This window comes from Thermobia domestica, chromosome 7 (genome assembly GCF_964235325.1).
Source record: "Thermobia domestica chromosome 7, izTheDome1.hap1.1, whole genome shotgun sequence".
NCBI classification, from domain to species: domain Eukaryota; kingdom Metazoa; phylum Arthropoda; class Insecta; order Zygentoma; family Lepismatidae; genus Thermobia; species Thermobia domestica.
In genome coordinates this window covers 203,928,410-203,956,383 of record NC_137460.1, presented here as the reverse complement: position 1 = coordinate 203,956,383, position 27,974 = coordinate 203,928,410, and the positions used below count along the sequence as shown (strand labels likewise).

At 33.6% G+C, this 27,974-nt stretch overlaps 2 protein-coding genes across 5 annotated transcripts in view; one reads left to right on the top strand and one right to left on the bottom strand.

Annotated features, from left to right (window-relative positions):
- AdamTS-A (ADAM metallopeptidase with thrombospondin type 1 motif A) overlaps window positions 1-27,974 on the top strand; it is a 785,255-nt gene that overhangs the window by 670,759 nt on the left and 86,522 nt on the right. The gene's annotated exons all lie outside the window — the stretch shown is intronic.
- On the bottom strand, window positions 15-27,478 carry LOC145690679 (uncharacterized). 3 transcript variants are annotated; one of them, XR_014132257.1, is made up of 4 exons: window positions 27,057-27,448; window positions 12,102-12,290; window positions 5,545-5,697; window positions 15-2,538 (listed from the first exon to the last, which is right to left on the bottom strand). XR_014132257.1 is itself a non-coding variant. In XM_081765819.1 (3 exons), exons 1-3 carry the CDS (start codon window positions 27,199-27,201, stop codon window positions 5,690-5,692), a joined length of 342 nt encoding a protein of 113 aa, XP_081621945.1. In that variant the 5' UTR covers window positions 27,202-27,478; the 3' UTR covers window positions 5,307-5,689. The 3 variants fall into 3 exon arrangements, 1 of the variants encoding a protein (XP_081621945.1); XR_014132258.1 differs by having other exon boundaries at window positions 109-2,538; window positions 12,127-12,290; window positions 27,057-27,443; XM_081765819.1 differs by lacking the exon at window positions 15-2,538 and having other exon boundaries at window positions 5,307-5,697; window positions 27,057-27,478.

Below are 27,974 nucleotides of genomic sequence, written 5' to 3'. Positions count from 1 at the left end.
ATTTCTTTTTTTCTTTTTTTATAGCATTTCGTAATACCATAGTAAATGAGTAACTTAAATTCCATCTATTATCCGTTTTTTTTAAAAAATTATTCAAATTAACTTGTTAAAGACAGAAAATTTTATTGTTATGTGTCGCAAGTACTCCTGCTTCATTTACTGCCTAAGTAAGATCTATACAAGAATAAGTTAAGCGCTGTAGAATTCGCTAAGTAGTGTCTTTTACAATAGTAAACTAAAAAGGTATAGGTCACCTATGGAGGCAAGAACTTTAAAAATGAATTTCAGGGTTGGAATTAAATAAAACCGCACAAAATGCCACAGTAAATCTTTATTATTAAACCTAGGAATCCCAAGTTGTTTTACGATATAGATCACTTCAAGTATATGTGGTGGAGAGGGAGAGGCTCGTCGAACCCAATCAGTATTTTTTTTTATACATGTTTAAAAGTAAAAGAGTTACTTTAAATTTTGTTAACCAATAACCATCCATGTACTATCGTACGTAAAGCACGTAAGACTTATGTTGTTTTCTCTACAAGAAGCTGCAGCATTCTTTGTTGATCTCGAACAAGAAAGTATGTACAAACATACACATCTGCCACCAATTTAATTCGGAGGCAAAATTACCTTTGATAATTCTGGCCAGATGATCGTCTGCTACTTAGAAAATTAAATTTGTTATGATGTTCCAATGAAATGGTTCTAGGTAGTTCCAAGGGGAGGGGGATCCTCGGACCTACTAGCCAATTCTCTATGCTACTTATAAACTATTCATTTACTCCCTGTCCTCCTTGGGATTTCTAGGGTAAATATTATACAGATGGAAAAAAATTTACAGAACTTTAGACGAATGTGTTACATATATTGATTATCGTAATTTTGATGCTGAAACGGAACAAAAATCCAGTATCCACATAAAAAATGGTAGGAAATACAAGAGATTTTGATGTATGTTGTATTTTGGTATTACATCGTAGTCAAAGTTTGCAATCCAAATACACCAAACATTCAAGTATGCCACTGTATAGGAAACCTTAAAAGAAACACAATATGTTTTTGCTGAATAATTCAAAAATCCATCATTTCATTGATATAAGTAGCTGAAAACAAAAGAACTCGGGCATGTTCAACCAATTACAGAAAACAAGCACTTAAAATTAAATAACGTTGAAATATACCATGTGTTTATTTAGTATCTGATTAGTTAACTCGCTTATTTGAACAGTATCTAAGTCAGAAACATTGCCCTTGAAATCCAACTTATCGATTATACAGAAAGTAATTTGAGAAAGTAAATATGAAACAAAATTAAATCAATTTGAACATGAACGTCACATTTTTTCTTTAGTTCGCAATACATTTTAGACATGAAAATTTAAAACCAAGAAACCTTAAGAAAACAAAATATGATGATTTTTGTATAATAGCTTATCTAGTATAATGTATGTTTGTAGTTAGTGTTACTAACGTTCTTTTCATATCCATTTATTTTATCTTATAACAAATCCTTTGGTTAATATAAAGTTACCATTCAACACATATAACTAATATATTCATGTAAAATGAAGATTTAGTTTAACGTTTGATAGATATGCCCTGCAAAGTAACAAACACGCTTTTATTGTTATAGATCTATTCACCACCTTCTCGATTGATTATGCAGTTTATTGTGAAAAGAATCCCAACTTCCGATTTCAATATTTCTGGTGGAAGTATGTGGTTTGAATCCCGTGTTAATCTGCAATTCTCAAATATCTCTCTATTCAAAACAGACCTTAAACTTTAAACAACTTTCACAGTTCGATGTACTGCTTAACATCTAGTGTCAGTTGATATCTCTTCCAGTAATAAATAAATAAATAAATAGTTCAAAACAGACTTTTAAACTTCAAACAACTTACAGAGTTTGAAGTAAAGCTTAACATATAGTGCCAGTTGAAATCTCTTCCACCAACAAATACATAAATTAATTTTAAAAAATCTTTTCCTGCAAAAGTTCATTTAATTGAAGAAAGCATTTTGCATCACATTAAACTTGAATAAAAACTGAAACAACAAAAAAAAGTACAAGTACTTAAATTTATTATTTTTGCCCTTGACACCTCACAACAAGAACTTTTGTGTAATCTTTTTACTTTCATAATTCAATTTAATACCTAATGTTATGGAAAACCCTGGATAATATTGCAGGCAGTTAACCTATACGTAAGGAAAGCATTTTATTTCGCTTTCAGAATGATTTGAAAAAAAAAAAAAAATCAAATATTTACTTTTAAATTCTGCTGTTATACCTTATCAAAAACTTTTCGATAAAGTACACTGATTCTATAATTTAGATTTAACTGTTAGGTACGATTAATACTTACTTGTGATACAAACTTTCACTACTGTTGACACTGAAATTCAAGCTAATCAAATAAAATTGCAAATGTAATTTATTTCAACATAATTTCTACAAATATGTTACCGTAAAGATACGTCACTACCCGTAAGTCTTCTCCATAAAGCACTTCTTCTTTCGAATTTGCTCTGTACCTATAACAAAAATATAGAAAGAGAACAACATCGTTAACATAATTTAAGCAACATAGTTTCTTTTAATTGCATACTTTATCAATTAAGCAATATAAAGTAAGTAGTAGTTGAATTACAGAAATAAAGGGACGTTGTTTTATGGTATGGATACACAAGACCATCTTGCCATCTACGATTCCTCTGGCTTTTTCCTTTTCTCATATACGACTTGAATAGATCTTCTATATATACAGATTTCATAATTCGTTTCGTTATTATCATTCTTAATTTCATTATCTCACATAGTTTTATCAAATCTATCACGATTAATCTAATCATAATGTGTTACAGATTTTTTTTCTTTTTTGTATTTCCATAGTACGGCATTTTACTTTCTTTAGCCTGTAGTACAGCTTCTTTTTGCTGTAGAATTGAGGCATAAAACTCATGCACGGTTCACACTACGGCATTGGACTACCTTTAACCTGCAGTGAATCTTGTATTTGCTGCAGAATTGAGGTACAATACTCGTGCACCATCCACACCACGACATTGGACCACCTTAGCCTGTTGTGCAGCTTGTATTAATTGCGGAATTGAGGCATAAGACTCATACACCATCCATATTACGAAATTGGACCTCCTTTAGCGTGTAGTATAGCTTATATTTGCTGCAGAATTGGAATATAAAACTCGTGGACCGTTCATACTACGCCATTGGACCATCTTTAATTTGTAATATAGCTTGTATCCACTGCGGAATTGAGACATAAAACTCGTGTACCATTCACACTGTAGCATTGGATCACCTTTAGCCTGTAGTATGGCTTGTATTTGGTGCGGAATTGAGGCATAAAAATTGTGCATCATTTTCAGAAAGATAGTGGGAATTTATAATTCAGTGCATTACTCAGTTTCGTGAGTAATGATGGAGAAGAGGAAGTCAGGGCCAGACTCACTGCTCTGAAACTGACCATAAACGTTCAATAATATTCAAGACAGTGGATTGAGAGCGAAAGAAAAGAATTGAACTTCAGCCTGGTGTTGAACATGATGTTAAACAAGTCTGACTGTATATATTAACACTTTGTCATCATCTTGGAAGATTGCGTCATTGCTAGGAGCAATCATAAAATGCACTTGGTCACCTAAAATGTTCACGTAACTACTGCACTAGTTTGTCACTTGGAAGTAATAATAGAATCAACGTAATTCCAGCCCACGCCAGCACATAACTGCTGCCATGTGTAATGGTAGGAAATAGTCAGTCGGAAGTGTACGCGTATTTGAGCGTTACTGTACATAAATTCATCTTGTTAGAAACAAGGAAAAAAATTACATATTGGACCGTATTACTCACTTTTAGTCATTAACTGTCTATGTTTTGTGTTTTGGAAACTCTTTTTCACTACCACTTCGGAGCAGTGATGAAGCATTTTGAAATTGTTATATAGTTATTATAGAGACAGGTCATTCCAGATACTGATTAGGTTCTTCAGTCCGTTATGCCGAATTAGTTGTATCGTTCTTTATGACAATCTTTGTCAATTTTAGCGACTCGTCTTTATTTGGTTTGGTCTCATCATCCATTTTTTGATGTTTTCTTGCCACAAGATTTATCTTGGCTGATGCCAAGATATTTATTACCTTGAACACTGTCGCTCTCGATACACCTAATACACTGGCAATCTTGGATTTCATTTGGTCGAACTAACCGCGTACCCGAAATTTGCTTTTAAAGCTCGGAGCGGTTTCCCATTTTGCATCATTAACGTCTGCTCTATGGTATACACAAATCCGTAATACACTGTCTCGCTTGTTATTCACAATCAGTCAACGCAGCACTAATATTAGATAATGTTATCCTACAGTGTTAAGGCTAATTTAATTATCATCTTATACGCCTGACTTTCTTCTATTTCGTTTTAGCAATCTTCCACGTTTTGTGAATTTTACAATTTGACACAATCATAACTATTTAAACCTCTTTCTTTCTTTCTTTTCTTCCTTAGTTTTGTTTTTGGCACCATCATATTTTGTCAATTATATCCAAGAAAACTAGAACTATAGGCAAAATATAAGTTTGTAAGTGGTAATATAACATTACGTTAAAATATGCGTTACTACCTATTTTTACTTGCGTAGTTTTGTGGTGGTACGTAACAATATATTGTACTGGCACTTGTGAGATCTATCCTTTAGTATAAAGTATTTTAAAATATATTATTTGTCGCTCCAAACATAAATTTATATATTGATCAGTAGTATTTCTAATAAATTAAGATCACACTATATTGTAGAAATAAATCATTAAAATGTCTCCTTAAAGACAATGTGAATTATATAATTACCTTTGCTTGTAGTGAAACTCTATGTACATAATGTAATATGATTTAAGAAAATTTTAACATTAAGTAAATCATATTCTGTTGTTAACGTGGCTATACGATTAGATATCCGGGAGATCCGAGTTCGATTCCTTCCTCAATAGCCACCACTGATTTGGTATTTGTAGAAATCTTCAAGGCAATTCCATAGAGTTTGATGTAGGTTTTGAATCGAATTTTCAATGAACTTCTAGTTACTTTTATCAAGAGCACAACTTACTGGAACCATTGCTCAAAACCTATTTCAAATATGGGTGAATTCCCGTGAAGACATCTGCAATTATATTTGTCGTGAAAACGCAAAACACTAGATTCGATCTTGATAAATAATAATAATAATAATAATAATAATAATAATAATAATAATAATAATAATAATAATAATAATAATAATAATAATAATAATAATAATAATAATCAAATGTGAAAAGTATGTGGATTCCTTCCAATTAGAAAATTCCAAGAAAACACCCAACTAATTGGTAGTTGATTTTAGAGTATCATTTCAAATCAGTAATACGGTAGCAAATTGCCGTGGGTAATTTTGATTTCAATAGGATGATTAAATATGTCAATTTTTTTAACTTTAATTACTCTTAAATTGTCTCTTAATATACCTGGGAATCCTTTCTGATATTACCTGGTCACTGCGATTCCATCGCCTGTATAATTCGGTCGAAGAGGTCATACTTCATATTCAAAAGGACAATGAGGACAGCTATAATTCTTCATCCTGGCAATTCATTCAGGAATAATTCTCAAATTCCCTCAACCACAGAGCACAGTTAGATTACTATAAACGACAAAATAGACATAACATGTGGAAGAACTTTTAACACTAGCTATAAATTAAGTTATACTTATGACAGTAACAGGTACTGAATTATTCTTCGAAGTGACGAAAAAGTCTATATTATAATATTTTTTTAATTCACAGTACATTATTTTGTTTTGAAGAAATCCAAAGATTAATAATAATAATAACTTTATTTCGAGTGCTGACCCAATAAGCTACTAGACCAATAAGCTACTAGAAAAATAATAATTATAATGAATTATAAGTCCTTTGTAAACTTAATAGATTAGAACCCTTATCAGAAAGTAAAAATTGACAAACTCTTTAATTCAAATATATATATAAATAAATAAATAAAATAAGTAAATCAAGATTTAATAAAAATGATCAATGTGCTAAAATAGCATTTTCTAAACAATATAGGTTAAGGTTTCGTTTAAAAGAAGTTGGTATTACTTTCTAACTTTTCATGTACGTCAAGCTAAAGTGTATCTTTTGTTGCATTCGTTACAATATACTGAGATAAATATACTTTTTTTCTTTCTTTAAGTCATAAATTTAATATATTTATTAATCAATGTGACAGATACTCTGTAAGATTTTTAAAATACATGATTATGGTCAGTTTAAATTATAACATTTTGTGTTCTAAACAAAGACCCTTATGTCTTGTAAGTAATAAAATTAGAGATTTTAAAAAAAAAAAAAAAAAGATTTGCTCTTAAATTAACTGATAAGTAAGGTATTACAAAAATTAGCAATTTTCTGGTTGTAAATCTTATTTTTGTATATATGTATGTTTTCCATTAATTTCGTAATTTGTTTCTGCATGAATTTTATTCCATTTTATTTACTGTAGCCGGCTTATAATAGGAAGAAATCGTATTTAGAGTTTAGCCATATATTATTGATATCATATCATAATATTCATAAGCAAATGTTTAGAATCGTTCGAGCTCTTGTTCGAGCTCTCGAAATGCTCTTCTATACTCGACTTAGGCGTTCGTTTGTCTGGATACTTCTTCCAGATGCCTTAACCGTTCTTAACCAAGTTTGACATGATGATTCGATAGCGTGCTGCCCTATTCCTCCTTCAAATGAGAATTTTCTTATTTTTAATGAGAAGTTCATATACTAAGCTTCATCTTTCAATCTTGACAGAATCGTGAGATACTCAATTTTTCACATAAATCCCTCACATTGAGATGCATTGACGTCTCTGGCATGCAAAATTTGGGAAGGATATATATATATATATATATATATATATATATATATATATATATATATATATATATATATATTTAAATTGCACTACGTAGCCCAACCTGTTCCGTAGCCCAACTTCGATTCCATTTCTTACCTTTCTGCTTACCTTCACGGACCTCCTGAGGTATATCAAGAACTCTGTTATAATCGTTTCACAGCTTGAATATTATATTTCAAACAAATATAATTATTATTATTTATATGTTATTCTGTCGTTAGTAAATAAATTAAATTGGAATAAATTATTGAATATTTTGTACTACAAAATATTGGGAGGACGCGTCCCCCTCATCCCCCCGCCAGAGACGACCGTGTTGAGATACTCAATTTTTCACATAAATCCCTCACGCTGAGATACTCAATTTGTCACATAAATTCCTCACATTGAGATACTCAATTTTTCACATAAATCGCTCATGCTTCTCCTTCGGATGCACATTTTAATCAAAGTGACACGATAAAAATTTAGTTCGAGGTAGGAGACAACTACTTTCAAAATTTCATTTCAGTCGGTTCAGCCGTTTTCCCGTGATTTGATCACACACAAGATCAGTTTCATTTTTATAAAGTACTAGCTGGAATGTCCGTTGAAAATATAATGTAATTTATCACATATACACAAACACCTGAAATTTATTTATTTATTGAACAAATTCCCAGCTACAGCATAAGTTTGCCACTTTACACAGGGAAATGTTAACAAGCAGAAAAAAATTAAAAAAATATTCAACAACAAAGAGTGCAAAAGTAATATTATTTGGCCAGTATGCGTTTAATTGATCTGTCAAACACCGGGTGACTCAAGAAAATGTTCACAACAGTTGCTAGATGATTATAATAGTTTGTTATTCTAAGAAAAAGAGACCTCTATATAGTTGCCAACCTAGAGAGGCAAGATGGAGTAAGTTGATATTCTGGGTTTTGCGGGAAGGGACAAGTAAGGATAGTTCTTGAAGTAGGGTTTCATTAGTTCTTAAGTTCCCATTAATTATCTTATGAAGAAATTTCAGGTCAGAGTTATTCCTGCGTACTTCTGGAGTCTGGATATTAAAATGTCGCAAGAGTTCCTCCTTAGGTAATATTCGAAGTGCAGGAAATTATATGAACTTGGGAGTTGAGCCCTCCGACGAACTTGTGCGCACGCCACTATTTTATCCAGCTCTAGTCTAGATCACCCATCTTCACATGCGGAAATAATTTTTTACAAGAAACATAACACCAGGAGTCGGGACAACGTGTTGTGAAACAATGCACAAAGCGCAACTCGTGATCATTCCGCCCAGACGTTCCGCTGTTGGCTATGGACGATGCGTAAGGAATGCTTAAGATGTTCCACATCCGCGCACTAGTCAGCCCGTGTGGCCGAACCTATAGCTTCCTTCAGTCATAGTAATCAAGGAACCGTCCACGCAACGCTATTTTTGACCAATTTTTACCCCCTCCCTCTCCCTTGTCACACTTCGTAACGCAAGGCCGAACCCCTTCCCCCTTTGTTACGTAACACTTTTTGATTTTTTTTCACTAATTTTGCTTATTTGGGAGTTACTTTAATAGTAGAACTTTTTACTACAATATGCTAGTATTCTGTATATATTTGTAGTTTTTTTCGGCAACAAATCAAAGTATTAAAAAATTGTACCATCGTAATGATATTTTAACCTCATAAAGTTGTTTAATTAACCAGTGTTAATTCTTCGAAATTGAATACTGTCGTTTTCGCAAGGGGATCTACCGATCTTTTTAGGTTGTCGATGGTTGGCAAAGAGAAAATACTGCCGAAAAATTCAGGTGAAACAGAATTTATATAAATGACATCGACCTCATTTTCCAGGATAAAGGATGCTTCGTGTATTTGAAGTTCGTCAGTGTCGACGATGCAAGAAAATTCTCTTCCTCGTCGACCACAGATTTGAAGTTACTGCACACGTGAAGGAGCAGGGGCATCTTTGAGAACAAGATTTCGAGTATGTTCTTCGGATTTGGACTTCAATTTACCCCGTTTTTAATACTTCTTGTCCTAAATCAGTACCAGAATTCAAATAAGCTCGATTTCAACAGAAATATTCAAATCCAAAAGTTAAAAAAAAAAAATGTACGAGATAAATATCCGACGAATTAAGTTTTTAATATCCTATTTTCCTCCAAATCATGGATCGTTTCGTCGCGGAAAATATTATTTCACGAAAAAGAGTTTTTTTTCTGTTTCAGATGCGAAACCCCTTGCAACAATAGAGTGGGCAATGATTCAAATCAAAAGTTTTAAATAATAATCTCAGAAACAGCGATACGAGTGGAAACGCGAAGGCATTTTCAAGCAGTGGTTACAATCACTAACAACTAACTCTAGAAAAGCGTGTGCCGTAAATGCAATGCTGCGATAGCCACAAAACGGAGTCTTATTGTATTGTAATACACGCAGGATTCGTCACCAGTCATGCTGGTGTCTAGTGCGTCTTTGACTCCATTCTGTATGATTCAATTTATGTAGGATATGTTCGCAAAACCCAAAACAATAGAAATATTTATTTATTTATAAAAAAGAAAAGAACTGAATAAAATTATTTGTTTAAAAGATTACATATAAACCTGAGAATAAAAAGAAAAATTATAGTAAAACATGCGTTACGTAACGAAAATGTAAAACCCCTCCCCTCCTTGTCACACTTAGTAACGCAACGCGGAACCTCTCTCACCCTTTGCTGCGTTACGTAATATGTGGGCGCCCCCAAATACGGAAAGAGAGCTGAAATATTCCACACTGTTTTGCATTGTGTCAGTCCTTATTATCAAATTTATAGGATTAAAAAAAAAAAAAAAAAAAAAAAAACCTTTTGATGAAGGTCTTCCTCATAGTTTGACACACCAACATGACGCTAAAAAAAAAGAAAATAATAGTAATAATAATAATAATAATAATAATAATAATAATAATAATAATAATAATAATAATAATAATAATAATAATAATAATAATAATAATAATAATAATAGATAAAATAAAAGATGGTGAACAGGACATTTTGTTGGTTAGTAAAATGTAATTCCGTTATTGTTTAACTATAGTTCTAGGTTCTGACTTAGTGTAAATAGATATTACAGATCGTAATTAAATATCGGATATTAAAAAGAACTTTTCAATGACGTAACTTCATTTAATGTTAATGTTTAATTCATTAATATTCCAAAGTGAAAAAAAAAGTTGCGTTCCGTAATATTATTGCAATTTGTTACTAAAAATAAAATTATGGAGCGCCCATCTGTTTATGGAATGGAACTAATTAAGTCAATTATAAGCGCGCCTAGTCGCAAATGACATCAATATTATGGGAATTAATTATTATTATTATTATTATTATTATTATTATTATTATTATTATTATTATTATTATTATTATTATTATTATTATTATTATTATTAATAATGATAATAATAATAATAATAATAATAAGAGTAATAATAATAATAATTTTCTCGTTAACAAACTTTTAATGAAATTATGCCATTTACTAACCCTTTTATGTACAAGATGTTATACTTATTTGTTTAAGCTTCTTACCCAAAAAAACATCGTGGGTTTCTCGGGGTACTCCCATTTCCTCCCACTTTCTTCATTCCACCATTTCATTCATTACTCATCATCACCGTCTCCTTTAGCCTAACCGGCATTACCGTGGGACGTAAAACAAAGATTTTTTCTTACCCAAAAGTCAAACACATGGAAGCGATTGAATATTAAACTGATAGTGACATCTGGTTATAAGTACTATTTATTCTCTGAGTTTGGAATATATTAAGTTATTTTTAAAAAAATTCTAAGTCGAAATCGACGAAATATTGACGGAGATACGGATATGGACGTAGTAAGTAGAATTTACAGAAAATCGAGTCTTGGAAGATAATACGTGTTAACTGCTTAAGTATCAAAGGCGGTCTTTAACTTGTAAGACCGATGTAAGCCTTTGTCATTTGAGATTAGTTCTACTCATCAGTGAAGTGAAATTATCTATTTGTATACTATTCATAATAACTGGATTTATCTATAACTAAGTAAAATTAACAAAATCTTTACCAAAGCAATAATTACATATTAATAATTAACGTAAGTGCCCATTTTCGCACGTGAAGAACAGACTAAATATAAAATCGGGAATTTAAATATTGTAAAAATTGATCCCTTTTCCATCTTTAGAAACAGAAAATTCGAAAACGTTGAAACTTGGATTTCATTGTATTTTTAATTAAGAATTTATGTAACGAATTTCATACTTCCAACTTAAATTCTAATATGGGATACTTTCTGAATAAAAAGTCAAAAATTAGAATATAGAAATTGACCACCTTTACCCCTTTAGGAACGGAATTTTTGAAAGCCGTTGAGATAAGTATTCCCTTAATTCTAATTTACAGTTTCATCTCTCTAACTTCAGGTATTACTGAGTTTCATCTCTCTAACTTCAGGTATTGGGAGATATTCTGTTCTTGGCAAAAAAAAATTAATAAGAAAAAAGAAAAACATCTTGCTTCCCTTAAAATATAACTAACTCTATGACCTATGAAACCCGGAAGCAATGCCGCGTTCACAAAAACTCTCCATTGACTTATATTCTTAGCCAACTGGAACCAGTTTCTACTTGGTATTTCCGTCTCTGTGAAATGCATGTTCTTTCATCTACACCTAGGTCTTCCTAATGGTCTTTTACCGAGTGGGTATTCAATCAGTTAAAATTTTGAAAGCGTTTCCACCTTTTCTACTATCGTTTCTTGACCTGCTCACTTAAGTTTCTTAAACTTAATTACCATGATAGTGTTAGGTAATTTAATAGTGTGTCGACAATTTATCATTGCCTTTATCAGAAAAAAAAACATTTGTTATAAACATCATCCACTCAAACTGTGTTAATTTATTTAGTATATACTTCCTTTTGCATATGTAACTTCTCTTTCTATTTTTATTATTCTGAAACTTTATTCCACAGATCCTAACTCATAAGTACCCTAAAATTAGCTCAGTACAATAACTTCCCTTTTGCTTCTTAGGTTATCGTAATAACACTTCTTTCTTTATTTCTCTTTCTAATCTCCCTGTTACTTCCCAAGCTATTTCATGCTCTGCTTCTCTTGTATACTGTACCTTGCATTGCTCTTCTTAATCTCACCTCATCTTTTGTTGTTTTGTTCTTTCTTTTAAGTTCTTTCATGTGTTTCCTAAGTGGTTGACATTCTCGTCTCCAGTGCGAGAGGTCCTGGTTGGAATGCCGTTGGAGCTCATGTGCTTCGAATCTCACGTTAAACTGCAGGTCCATCTTACACATCCTCTGTGCTGTAAATAAAATTAAATTTCAAATAATCAATCAGTTTAAAGTGCCGTTACGTACTGCTTGGGAACCCCTGGTTTAAAGAGCCTGTTGCGTTCTCACACGTTCTAATATATTACTGAAACGTAACTAAAACATGTTATACAGTAAAAGTTTGTTAACTTGGCCACCTAAGTTGTCATCTGCCTAACTGGGCCTTGTTTTAGTGAAATCAGCATTTTCCCAGAAGAAATGCTCTATTCCTCTGTAACTTGCCCATCTGACTGTCTTGGGACTTGGCCACATTAAAGCTGTTAACGTTAAGTTTATCTCTGTATGTTGGACACCTAGTAGTTGAAAGTACACACTATCTTGTTAATTATTTAAGCATCTTTTACTAGTGCCATTTGTTTTGGACAGTTAATGAACCTAAGAAAGAAACCACTTTGACTGCATATATAGTCATATGTGGGCGAAAATAATGAAACACTTTCCGTAGCCTTTGTAGGAAATTTGCATGTTGAAATTACATTTAAATCGTAATGTGTGAATGGCAAAATATTTACATGCCAAATGTTTACATTGCAGAAATAACTATCATAGGTAATTATTAGTTACTGCATTACAGATGCGTATATTACAGTCTATAACAGTTTTTACTTCAAAATGTATTTTAGTGATGTGGGTACTTGGAATTTAGACAGGTTTCGATATTTATGAAGAAGATAGGCTAAAGGTCGGATAATATAATTACCGTTCCACTTCGCAATGTTCGACAGTCTTGAATATTGTTTGAAGTCTGCTGAGTACGAAAAGAAATCGTTAATTTAACGTGCCCTTCAGGCAATTATGATCTTTGGGCGAAAAAAACACATTCAGGTGAATGATAATATAACAACTGATGCAACGAAGAGAATGGGATAAAATGGGAGAACCCGAGGAAACGGAGCGTGTTGTATTGCTGAGCCACGAGTGTGATAAATATGATCAGTATAACACAATATAAATTAAATCTGGACATAATTAAGAGAAATGTCTTTTATTGTGGATACACTTCTCCAATATTCAGCATACCAAATGCCAAATATGAATAATAAGTGTTGAAAAAAAAAAACCTATAAACCTTAAGGAGGTTTGCTGAGACAAATTGTAATAATTGAGAAGGCTATTTGAAATTTAATCCACGAGTTACTTGATTTTACTTCCACTCTTCTGACGTTTCGAAACACGGTCGTCAGAAGGGTTAAAACTAAATGAATTGTTTAAATCGTGTGATTGTTGCTACCAACAAAAATGTTACAAAACGGTTGTCAAATTTAAAGTATTAGAAGGACGTAATATATATACACACACACACACACACACATATATATATATATATATATATATATATATATATATATATATATATATATAACGTCCTTCTAACTTTTAAACTAATAAATACAAAGCACTAGAAACTCGTACCATGCAAATATTGACACGGGATATTGTCTGACATACTCTGTGATATCATAAGATTAACAGTGTTGCCAACTCAACATATTTCGAATCACGATATAAAACGAAAACTTACAATACCACATTTGTTATGTAGTGTTGCAAATCACTTACATGTATGGGATATGAGCCATAGATAGTCATGGTTAAAATCACCGTTAAGTTCTTATCTGTTAATATGTTAACGGATTGACTTCATTAACGAACTTGGCTGAGGTAATAGCTAAAAAAATATTTTTTTCTTATATGCATGAGATATGGACTATAGATAACCACCGTAAAAGTCGACACTATCCGTTAACACATTAACGGATTGACTCCACTGACGAACTCAGCCCAGATAGTCCCTCAAGATGCCCACTGAAAAAAAAATTTTTTTACACGTATAGGATGTAGGTAGCCACCGTTATGCATTAAAGTCGCCGTTATGTGTTAATATGTTAACGGATTGATTCCATCTATCTATTGCAAAAAACGGTCGCTTAGGTGTTTTTTCAGCCTTCACTTTCGCTTGCCTTTCCCGTTTCACATGGACTTATTAAATGGCAGACTCGCATAAATCTTTCTCTCTACTTGTTTTATTGTGTGGTTCTCCTCTTTTTATTTTAAGCTTCAGGTCAGAGTGAAAAGAAAACGTACCAATTTCTGGCATAATACCTAAAAAGTATTTAAATTATGTCCTATTTTACTTTATTTTGTTTTGCTTTATTTGATTTTTTCTTTTTTACAAAAATCAGTCGATGAGAGAGACAGACACCGCTTGAAAGACAACAAAACTGAAAAGAGAAAAAAATATAAAATACAATAAAAATTCAGATAATTTCATTGTTATTGTTGTTTCTTCAGTTCCTCACTTTATTTTTAGTATTTATTTCTTCCTTGTGTGTCTTTTGCAGTTTCTTTATTTTGGTTTTTGATTTTACCTATCTCCATCATAAGCAAAAATAGAAGAAAAGAGAAGCAAAACAGTATACTTTTGCTGTATTAGGATATGAATGTTCTGGATTTCCTAAAGATGGTTTCTCTTTTGGCTCTGGAAATTTAAAAAAAAGCATCAGAGGGGGGGGGGGGCTTCTTTGTTAATATGTTCTTGATTTCTTCTCTTTTTAAAGCACACTATACGCAAACAGAACAGAACACTATACTAAAATACTGATAATGAAGAGTGAAGATGTTATAAGTTCTTGGTGAACATCAGAACCTATATTTCATTTGTTAGTCAGATTTGGTTTGGATTTTGCTTTTTATTACTTTATTGCAGTTTTTCTTTTTCTTCTTTCCTTTTTTTTTCATTTCATAAGTTAAAAGAATATATATATCTTGCCAACATTTGCAGTTTTCATAGATTTGTTTCGTTTTCTATTATTATATTTGTATTATCTGGTATAAGTTAATTTGTTAGTTCTTTTACTTTGTTATTTGTAAGATATGCATCACATATGTTCTCTATACGTACAATTGTTATTTATTACGTTAATTTTCTGTAAGTATTGTTTAAATGGTCAATGGCTGGAGAAATATTCAATTAATTTGTTATTTAGTATAATTATTCTGTCTTGTTTCAGGCCTGGGATCATGTTTCTAGTTCTTTGTCCTTCGGTTCATTCTTCCTATTCTTTCTCTCATTTAAGTTTCATTGTTTTATCTGCTTCTTCATCAGTATTGGATATTCTTGTGTTATTTCCATTATCTTTATTCTTTTTCTGGATTTTGAAACATTTGCGTGGTATCTGTAAGTGGATTGGTTCTTCACTAGTCGGTAATTGGATGGTTTCAGTTGGAACTGTCTTTATGATGTTGTATATTTTTATTAGTATTTGTCTCTGCACCCTGATTATTTTTCTCTTAGTTTTGTATTCATCAATAACCTATATCCTCATAAATACGTGCGCAGTATTGGGTTGTAGCCATTAAAATAGTTCTGTTAAAAAGTTTGAAAAATGTTTAGTCAATTTTAAAACTTTTGAACGCCATTGTTAGAAGTTTGTTTGCTATTTTCTTTACTTTTTTCGTTACCTCAGTGATATCTTTCTCGAAATTTAAAATTTTATCCAGCCAACCCCAAGATATTTAAATTGCTTTACTTCTATTTTGATATTTGTAATTTTAATTATTGGTTGTTTCTGTAATGTCTCTCCAAATACTGTTAACTTTGCTTTATGTGATGATAAAATGAGTTTATTCTCTGTACACCATTTATCTAGTTGTGTTAGAATAATGTTTCCTTTTCCCTCAACTATTCTTCTGGAAGGTGCTGACAGCACTATCGCTAACTCATTAGCATAACCTACCATGTCAATAGTTTCTGGTAAACTGTTCAATTGATTTAAACAGAGCTAAATTATTATATCCCAAAGCGTGGATTCACAAAATGTCTCTTGTGGGTATCCCTTTCTGCTAGTAGTTCTTATGCTCGGTCCTGGTCCTTGTAACGTTATTTATCTATCATTGCTGTAGTCCAGCGTTGTTTCATATAAGGCCTAGCATATTTTTAATTTCTGTAATTCTTCAAAGATTGTCGGCCACCTCAAGATGTAAGTGAATTGGTAGTACTATCATCACCCTCCAGAGGAATAGTTGAGGAAAAGGAAACGTTATTCTAGAAAAATTAGATAAATGATATACAGATGATAAACTCATTTTATCATCATATAAAGCAAAGTTAATACTAATTAAGGAGACATTACAGAGACAGCTAATAATTAAAATTAAAAATACTAAAATAGAAGTCGTAAAGGAACTTAAATATCTTGGAGTTTGGCTTAACGAAGAAAGTAAAGAAAATAGCAAATAAACTTCTAACAATAGCGTCTAAAGATTTTAAAATTGACAAAACAGTTTTAAAACTTTTTAGCATAACTATTTTAATAGCCCAACCCAATTGTGCAGTTATTTCAGGACATGGGTTATTAATGAATATAGAGAAAAATTAATCAGGGTATACAGACAAGTACTAATAAGAATATACATCATAAAGACAGCTGCAGCTAAAGCCATCCAATTACCCACTAATGAAGAACCAATTCACTTATAGAGACTACGCAGATATAACAAAACCTGGAAAAAATAATAAAAATAATGTAAATAACAGAAGAATATCCAAATACTGAGGAAGAAATAGATGAAATAATGAAACTTAAGTTGGAGAAAGAATGAAAAGAATCAACCAAAGAACAAAAAACTAGAGACATGATTCCAAACTTAAAAACAAGAGAGAGAATACTAAATAATGAATTAATTGAGTATTTCTCCGGTCATTGACCATTTAAACAATACTTACAGAGAATTAACGTAATAAATAATAATTGTACATACAGAGAACAATATGATGTATATCTTACAAATAACAAAAGAAAAGAACTATGAAATTAATTAATACCACATAATATAACAATAGAAAATGAAACAAATCTATGAAAACTGCAAATGTTAGCAAGACATATTCTTAGAAACTTAGGAATGAAGAGAAAAGGAAAGAAGAAAAAGAAAAACTGCAATAAATTAATAAAGAGCAAAACTCAAACAAAATCTAACAAACAAAATATAAGTTCTGATATTTACAAAGAACTTATAAAACGTTCACTCCGTATTACTAGTGTTTCAATGTAGTGTTGTGTTCTGTTTTCGTGTAGTTTGCTTAGAGAGAGAAGAAGAAATGAACAATATTTTAACAAACAAAGGAGAGCAACAAAACACTATGGCTCTGATGTTTCTTTTCTTTTCAGAGCCGAAAAAGGAACTATCTTCAGGAATTCCAGAACACCGATTTCCTAATAAACCAAAAGTATACAGTTTTGTTTCTCCTTTTTTTATATTTTTGCTGGTGGTGGAGACAGGTAAAATCAAAAAGCAAAATATAGAAACTGCAAAAGACACATAAGAGAGAAATAAATCCTAAAAGCAAGACGAGAAACTAAAGAAATAACAATAATAACAAAATAAATTATACGAATTTTTATTGTATTTTATATAAATGTTTTTTCTCCCTTCAGCTTTGTCTTTTTCAGGTGTTATTTGTGTCCCTTATGAATTGTTTTTTGTAGAAAGAAAAAAAGAAATAAAATAAAATAATGTAAAATAGGGCGTAATTTAACACATTTTACATACTATGCCATAAATTGGCAAGTTTCGCTTCATTCTGACTTGAGGCTTTAGATGAAAAGAGGAGAGAACCATGAAATAAAATAAGTTTACAAAAGAGCCAATCGAATCTGCCATTTAATAAGTCCATGTGAAACGGGAAAGGCAGGGGACGTGAGACTGAAAAAACATGTAAGCCAGTTTTTTTAATTTCTTTTTTTCTTTCTTTTTTTTTTTTGGAAGGGGTAATAGATAGCTAGAGGAATTACCACGACACACTTCGTTAATGGAATCAATCCGTTATTTATTAATGGATAATGGCAACTTTAACGTGTCTATCTATAGTGCATGTCGCATACAGTAACCGATTTTTTAGTTGTTTTTTCCAACAGATACATAGAGCAATTATCCGGCCGAGTTCGTTAATAGAATCAATCCGTTAACATCTTCATGGGAAACGGTGACTACCAATATAATATACAAATTCTTCGCGTGATCCCCTCTACGGTCTTTACAACAAATTGTTTTTCCTTGCGAGCATATTGCAGCAAACACTTAGTCGTATGATAATTGTGCGCGGTTACAAGATCGATCCAAAGTTTGTATATATAATAACAATCTCTTGTCAGATTATAAGTAACCAGAGATAGCGTGGGTCAATGAGAATGTGATCTATGGCGGTCCACAACAACCCTTGAAACTCAGCACATACTGAAGGAATAATTGACAGTTTCTGTTTTGTCACAATCCACGGCCGTTATTCAGTGGTGCAACCAGGATTTTATTTCGGGAGTGGCCAAGAATACCTAATACAGTAGTCTGCAAAAAACGTGCTGCATCATCTCATATGGACAAAATTGAAAGATTGAATTCTCCTCATTACAAGAAATTTTGTTATCTATTTTAACTCATAGTAAAAGGTCTTCAAATAAAAATTCAAATTCACAAATTCCCTATTATTAACAGTTACAATTTTTAAAATTTTCACTGTAATTATTATTTTGTACATCTTTATTTATGCATATGATGACGCACTCTTTACTAACATTTATTACTCTAAGAAATTAATTTAAAGTTTTCACTGCTTCCCCCCCCCCTTCCCTTTTGTACGGTGCTTTGATTTAATTCAATATTCATTTGTATATCGATCTATTTTAAAATTTCACCAAAATTTGTCTACAACGCTGCTGTATAAGATAGGCAAGCTTTGTTTCGGGGAGGGTCTGAGGCCCCAAGCTCATAGCTGGTTGCGCCATTGCAGTTATTCTAGATCTAGAATATACTCTAAATTTTATATGGGAAACAATGCAGCTTCTTTTCTGAAGAAAACAAATCCCTTGTAGATAATCGAATGCACCACATCGGTACAGATACCACTGTAAATTGTAGCTTGTGTACTATCATACGGTTTCCACTATGGTTCTATATAGCTTCAATGTTAATAGAGGACGTAAATGCAAATCAGTCAATTAACTTTTTTAAAAAAGGTATTACAGTGGTTGATTGGTAAAGCACTCACTTCTAACGCGTGTGTTCCCTGATTCAATCCCAACTTCTGTCAAGTAGGCTTGCTAATGTGCGTGAATTTTCTCGGGGTTCTACAGTTTCCTCCCACTTTCATCATTCTACTATCATTAGCCATTTTATCATCACCGTCTCCGTTAATCTCGGTTACCAATCAAGGACATTAAGCTTAAAATAAAAGTTTAAACTATAAACTTAAAATTTGATACCGAACATGTTTCTTATAGATCGTTTTTTGTATTAGTAGTAATAAACAACAACCAGAATTTATAGTGGGTCACTTTGAGTTAAGTTGTGTGGTGAATAATATAGTGGGTCACATGAGTCTGGGTTAGCGTTCTTCCTTCGTAATTGGAGAGTTCAAGTTCAACTGACTTAAGTTTATTTAGAATTTCTCACAGTTACTCTAGATGAATGTTGAGATGGTCCTATGAAATAAAGCCTCTGACTGAATTCTTCCTACTTCGTTTTCCATTGTTGTTGTTGCATATTGTTGACAATTTGGAATTTGGCTCCACCTGCCTAATGTTGTCAACGGCTCGGCTCACTGCTCAGTCAACACCAAGCCGAACCGAGAAGTGAGTCGAGTCGGCTCGAGCCGATGGCTCACCTGAGCCGAGCTAATGGATCATTCCAATCGAGCGGGCTCGAGCTCTTAGCTCAGTTGAGCTGAGCCGGTTGACATCACTAGCTAGGGGAACTTATCCTAACAATACTCTTCTCCCAAACTGTAAGTAATATGTGTAGGACATTTAGTTTAAATTGCTTCAAGTGTTCCAGACTCATGCTGAAACACACACAAACATACATATATTTTAGATATAGGCCCTATAAATACAGAAAAGAAACCACTCGAGCGGCTTGGCTCAGGCTCAGTCACCATCGAGCCGAACCGATAAGTAAGCCGAGTCAACAGCTCACCCAACGTGTCGGCTCAAGCCCACAGCTCAGTTGGGCCGAACAGAGTCGAGCCGATGGCTCACTGCACCTTCTCCGAGAAGACCTTCACTCAGAACGAAAGATCTCTGCACCTAGCTCCTGTGGTTCCCTTAGAGAACGAAATAGATGCAATCAAAGAAACACACTATGAGGACGATGACCGACCTTTCCTCCTCCCAGTCAGCGCGCAGATTTATATACTTTGGGCGTCCGATGAGTGCGTGAATCTCAGTGCACGCGTGTCTATATACACAAGCAAATGTTGACATTGTCTGTTTCTCTTTTAAACAGCAATAAATCATATTTCTGTAATCCAAACTTTTTTTTTAAACACACGACTACCGATTCCCAAAAACGGAAGAGAATATTGCGAAGCAGGGGTTAGACTGGAGTTGACACTTATTTTTAACATTTTCTCTGTTGGGCTTATTTCTATAGCTATGCAAGTTCCAGCTTCCTGTATTGAGGTAGTAAGAAAATATAGGTATTTTTTTCTATGCGAAATAGATGGCGAATAAATTTTTGAAGATTATACTTTAAAATGAACACAACATTTGTTAGTACAAGGGCCACTATTTATATTTTGGGTGCTTGGGGTCCCGGGTTCGATCCCAGCCCCCGCCAAGTGATCTTTGTGGTGGACAAACACCGTGTGCGTGGGTTTTCTCGGGGTTCTCCCGTTTCCTCCCACTTTCTTCATTCCACCATTTCATTCATTACTCATCATCACCGTCTCCTTCAGCCTAACCGGCATAACCGTGGGACGTAAAACTCAAAGATTTCATTTAATTTTTTATTTATATTTTGAGCCTAACAATGAAAAAACAGTAATTTGTCATTGAAAATTGATTTATTGTTTTTCGAAATATTCTCCTTTATGATCAATACACTTTCGCATTCGTTCGAACCATTTGTCAAAGCATTTTTTCCAATCTTCTTGAGACACCTCCATAATAGGTTTTTTGAACGCATCAACGCCTTCTTCCGCCGACGAAAATCGTTGTCCAAGCAATTTATTCTTGACATTCGGGAACAAGAAGTCATTGGGTGCCAAAGCAGGACTGTACGGCGGATGACCCATCAATTCGATTTTTTCATGTTCAAATAGTCGGTTGTTAGACGAGACGTGTGAGAGCTCGCATTGTCTTGATGAAGAATAATCTGACGGCGCTTGTTTGTTCTCCGTATTTGACCGAAGACCTCCGGCAAACAAATTGTTGTGTACCATTCAGAATTGACCGTTCTACGTTCCTCGAAAGGCACAGTTGCCACGTGACCAGTTTTCCCGAAAAAAAGAAAACGCGACCATTTGGTTTGACGTGTTTCGAGCGCGAACAACTTTTGTTGGATTTGGTTCATCTTGAAACGCCCATACAGTCGACTGCTGTTTACGTTCCGGCTCATATGCATATATCCATGATTCGTCACTTGTTACAATCTTGTATACGCCTTTAGAAGCACCGCCATTGTATTTATTGAGCATTTGTGTGCATCAATCGACGCGAGCTTCGTTTTGAGTTTTTGTCAAATTATGTGGGATCCAACGAGAACAAACCTTTCTCACAGCTAAATGATCATGTAATATTTTATATATGCTGGTGGAACTAATACCTAGGGTTGCCTCAATCTCACAGTATATCACACGACGATCTTGCAGTATTAGGTTTTGCACAGCATCAATGTTTTCTTGAATAAGAACTGATTATGGACGACCTTCCCGAATTTCGGGAAGCGAATGGCGGCCATGAGTAAAATCGTTATACCAGCGTTTCACAGTGGCCAAGGATGGGGCTTCATCGCCAAATATGGAAGTAAGTTGATCGATGCACTCTTGCTTGATAATCCACGTCGAAAATCGTAATAAATCATCTCACGAGTTCATTCCATTTTTCTGTTATCACGCAATCTTCAAAGTCAACGTAAACAACACAAATAAAGTTATTGACAAAACATTTGAAGTACGTTATGGTCAACAATGTCAAATGTTTCTATGCAAACAAAAAAAATAACACCTCAGTACAATCACTGTTACCAAGGCTCAAAATATAAATAATGACCCTCGTATTATTGGCAGTGGCGCCGATATCTGTATAACTTTGAGGGGCATGCAGATATTATGCTTCGTTTTCAGATATCATCTCTAAGAAATGAATATGTATACAAATAAGGGAGCCTGGACACTTGGGCACCCCAGTTTTGGCACCTATGATTGTTGGGCGGACTTCAAACAAATGTCCTTTCAGTTACACGCAAAAAGATTTTTACAATAGAAATATAATATGTTAAAAGTGCAAAATTTGTTTATTAATGTCATTGTGTGGAACTGGCTTCGCTGTTTGTTGTTCATTCATTTAGCTATCTATATTCATTCATGTATTAGTCTACAACAGAAAAAAAGTAAAACGATTTTTAGCAGAAAGTATTTGTATGCACCAGCATAGCATATTGCAAAAATAAATACCACAGAAAATGACTAGATAAATAAATGTTCCTCAGACATTTAATTCATATCAGAAAGTCATTACTCGCTATGCCTTAGGGTTGGCTGCTTTTGTTCTATTTCGGTAAAGGTTGAAACTACAGAGATCGTTAATTTGAATCACTTCCGCTACAAATCCCGCAATTAAAATACGAATTGGGGACACGGTGGCTCAGTGGTAGAGCGCTTACCTCTGGGGCGTGGGGTTTCTGGTTCGATCCCCAGCTAAGTAAGTTTGTGGTGCATATCATGCGCGTGGATTTTCTCGGGGTGTTTGCGTTTCCTCCCACTTTCTCATTCTACCAATTCTTCCATCATCATTCATTTGCTTTAATCATCGTCTCCCTTAGTCTAACGGCATAATCATGGAACGTTAAATTTTTAAAAAATGGATTAGTTTTTAATTTAACTATAATACTGAACTTAAATAACTATCCATTGGTATGATATACAATAGCACTCCTATTTGGTGTAAAAGGAAGCTCCGTTGTGGCAACATTTTAAGGATACATGTTTTTAGCGCTGAAGATCTAAGTTCGATTTCCGGTGGGAGGTCATGTGATCCGTATCACACGTTAATATGTAAATTTATGTTTCGATGATGAAAGAAATGCTAAACTTCAAATCAATCAACTACACAAAGATTGGTTGATTGGTGAGTTTTAATGGGGACATCAGTATCGAGGCTATCTGTTCCCGTCACGAAACTACATAAAGAAATTCTGATATTACTCTTTCATTTCTAAACAATTTCGAAAAATAAAATTAGGATGGGACCAAACCACATCATAAGGTGTGCTACAAAGACGCTAATGTTTGTTTTGTACAAATGAAATTCGGCGCAACTACGCTTATTATAATATAATAACATGTATGCTTCACCAATGTTCGCACTAGTATACAATCAATATATTTGGGCATTGGTGTGTATACACTTCATATCAACACATTGCTGCCTCATGGCTATATGGTTAACATATGACCCAGGTTCGATTCATATTGTTAGCTGATATGGTTTGAATTCCACATTAAGCTACAGGCTCACTGCTAAGAGGGACGTTCAATTTCAAACTAACCAACTAAGCGAGCTTGACTTTTGAATATCATGTGTAAACGAAATTTCAATCCTATATACGAGGGTTGTTCAATAAGTCCTTAGGAAAGGATTTAAAAATAATTTTGGATAGTTTTCTTTTTAAAATCAATATAATCTCCTTTTAGCTCGACATATCTTTCCAACGTTTCTCCAATTTGTTTTAACCCGTTCAGAAAGTAGGATTTCGGAAGATCCTCAAAATAGGCACCTACTTGGGCAATGACCTTCTCATTCGACTGATCGTCTAGGTGCCAAATCTGGTCAATAAGGCAGATGTAATAATTCGAATTTTAATTCCATAATTTTCGCCATGGAAACTTGTCTTAATGGGAGATAATTTTTTCTTCGCCAAATGAGGACGTTTTTTCTCGTTTTTTTCTCAACTGGTGCAGTAACGACGCATAATACTTTCCATTTATCGTTTGTTCTTTTTCCAAGTAATCGATGTAGATGATTCCTCGTGCATCCCAGAAAACTGTGGCCATCACCTTGTTGGCTGGTTTCACCATCTTCGCTTTTAAAAACCCACTGTTTCGTCTGTTCCTGTGTTTCTGGAGTGTAGTAGTGTATCCATGTCTCGTTCACTGTTACATATCGACGCAGAAACTCGTCGGATTGAGACGAAAAAGCGCCAAACCAGACTCCAAATCGATCACACGATTGCGTTTGTTCTCCACTGAGAGCAAACGTGGCACCCATTTTGTCGAGATAGTTTTCAAACCTAATTTTTCGTGCAAAATTGTAAAACACTGTAATTTGTGATATGGCTTTGGCCTCAACTATTTCGTGTGCTTTGATTCGTCGATCACTCAAAACCATATCGTGGATTTTGTCAATCGTTTCGGAGGAACTCACTTCCACTGGAGGACGTCCCGAACGATGTTGATCATTTATAGATGTACAGTCACGTTTAAACTAATTTAGCAATTATAAACAGTCGCAAACTAGAACCAGATGTGTCATGAAGTTCATCCAACTCGGCTTTGATCTCTTTCAGTGTTCAACCTATTAAATACTGGTAGAAGTGTTTAATATAACAGCACGAACCTTTTTTTCCATTTTTCTGAGTAAACAAAAGTTGGTTTCTTTAATCGACTGTGACAATGAAACGTGAAGGATATAGCTGAAACTTCAACAACAGGCTAGTAAAAATGATGTTTGCTAAAAGCAAACTTTTTTCGATACTACGAGTGTCATCTTTCGCATTTTCTAAGAACTTATTGAACGATTCTCCTACTTTGGCATCCCGGCGGTATGTTTTTACTTACTCTAGCACCCACACCAAAGTTAGGTAACGAGCCAAAGTTCTTCTTTAAACAAAAAATAGTAAAAAAAAAAGTATCTGCAAACTTACAAGTAATCCGACCGCCCAAATCACAGACAGGAACAGGAACTCAGCTACTAATCGAAAAAGAAGTTCTTAGCTTTAGCGGGTAGCTAACAATTTGAGGGGTGCGATTTGATGGATCACTGAAATACATATTATACTATAAACCACATAATTTCTTAAAGGATGTGTTCAAACACCGAAGTTCATATCGATAATGTTTTAATAAATAAGAACATTTAAACCTAACGTACAGTATATACAGGCAAGCAACACGACATCAGTGCTGAGTTGCATAACTTACCTCTGGAGGCAAAACATGCAATGCCAGTTTGAAAACCAATGAAGACTAAACAAACAACTTACAAGTACTGTATGTTGTAAAGACACTGTGTTAACTGTAGAATCTAATACAGTGAAACAAAACAGGCATTTTCGATTAAAAGATGCAATATATTTCAATCAAAAATGTTCTTGTACGCTTATATCTGGAGAACTACATACAGTGTAGCCAAAGCCAAACTATCACTTAACTCAGTGTGATGTGCTTATTCTATATATATATATATATATATAAAAAAAGGCCGTTCAAAAAATTTATGGCCCCTGATCCAAAAATAATTACTGGGTAACAAAAGTTTTCTTGTAGGCCTTATATCTAGAGATCCACATATAGTGTAACCAAACCCAAACTATCACTTAACTCAGTATGATGTGCTTATTTCGTAAAAAATACGAAAACTCCATTTAAAACTCTGTTCAATAATTTTGTGGCTCCTGATCCGAAAACTAATTATTAGCCAAGATCGCAATTTTTTAATCTTTTTTTTTTTTGATACCTAAAATTCTTGTTATACTAAGACTGAATTGTCTCCATTTATATTGAAAATTTAGAAGCGTAAAGAAAGTAAAACTGGGCAAAACTATGGAATAGGAAAGTAAAGGCCATCAAGTAATCAGAATATCTTTGAGGACTAAAGGTGAAATATCGGACTTGTTCCCGGAAGACACGAAAGCCTCATAACTTCATATCACAGGGACTTTAAAATGATTAATACATGTTATTGTATCTTGTGTAAATTTGTGGATTGCGGTGTAGTTGTAACCCTTCATATCCCCCCCTTGGTACGGCCTTAGCGTGTACCAAAGAAAAATACTAGCACTACATTCTCGAATTTAAGTAATGTGAAAAGGGTGATTACCTCTTGGGTGATAGGGAACATGGGTGAATTCAAACCTAGGAATTTAAGTTTGTGGGTAAAATTTGAAATATTTGAATTACTAAGATAATCTAGAAGCAAGAACATTTACGAATGAAATACCTCTTATCTCTTAAGTGTAGCTATTTCTATTAAAATACTTCTGTACCGTCTCGTCTAGTAGACGACTTTGCTGAAAATGTGTAAATTCTCCACTAGGAGGAAACAACGACCTCACAATTTAGATAAACAATGCGTTCCGTAAGCCATTACATAGTTTGAAAGTACTTAGGTATTACGTAACAGCGAATTGATCTAAGTCGCGTATTAAATAAGTCTGAGGATGACTAATAAAAGTAGGTCTAATAATAAACCAAGAAATTAATTATTTAATTCATTACATATTTAAAACCGGGAAGATGGTCTTTCCTAGAGCTGGATACATCTATTGTTAAAGCGCCTTCTCTTATAATGGTGAATTCCTGGCGACGTTACTGAGTGTAAGAAAACATTTTCCGATCTACTGCACATTAGTTGGTCCTATTAGGACTTATATAACTGACTAGTGCTGTTATTCCGTAGTAAGTATTGTGTATTATAAACAAATAGGTTGGTAGTTTATATAAAGATATTGCAAAAATTCGTTACCTGTTAGCGTCTTGTAATCACAGTGTTGTTCCGGCCAAGATGAATCCTTCACTGTTTCTCTGTGTGTATGAGTATGTAGTAAAGAAAAAAAAAGGTCATTACGTGCTAAAGTGCTAACCGTGAGTGAGTACAAAGCTGACGTCATTTGTCTGTGATGATTCTCTTTTCTTGTGGTGGATGAGACGCCTACGCTAATTGTACGAAGACGAGATGAAAGGATGTTGACAGCTGGTAAGAGTTGAGTTGAATGACATGGGAGTTCCTGTCTGGCCTGGCTCTGGGAACCCAAAAATCCTGATTCTTTTCCTTTGCTTTTGCACACAAACTTGCGTATTGTAAACACAAAAGTTCGTTGGTCACTACTGCTTACATGTCTGGGTAGTGTACTTGTGCAAAAAGAGTAAACAGACTCGGGTGTTAGTTCGTATTCTGACCGCACGCACTCCTGTGATTTTTTCTCTTCTCTGCTAACCTGTCATCAACTTCTGGGCGCCTTCCTTTCAACATATCCTTTAATCATTTCCACTCAGAACATACATTTTTTCCCTCTTCTTTTTTGCATTCGAAGTTGTAATTTTCACGCCACCTTCTGTGTTTGCCCTCAAGGATTCCAGCCGACAATTGCCGCCGTCTAATTTACTTCTGCCCATGCTCATTAGCTTGCATTGTCTTCCCACCCAAGCTGTTCTTTCGGCATTCTTTCAAAGAAAGCAAGCGAGAAGAAATTATTTTTTTTGCCGTCTGTCGGCTTTGACTGAGACATTATTACACAACTATTTTTTGAACTATTGCTAACAGAATGTGTTATTGAGTTTCAAGGTTTGGAGATTATTTGGATTAGGAGATCTTATCTCAACTTAATTGAAGATATTTACCTTGAAACCCTACACAGAACATGGGTCTGTTTCTTCTTTCAGT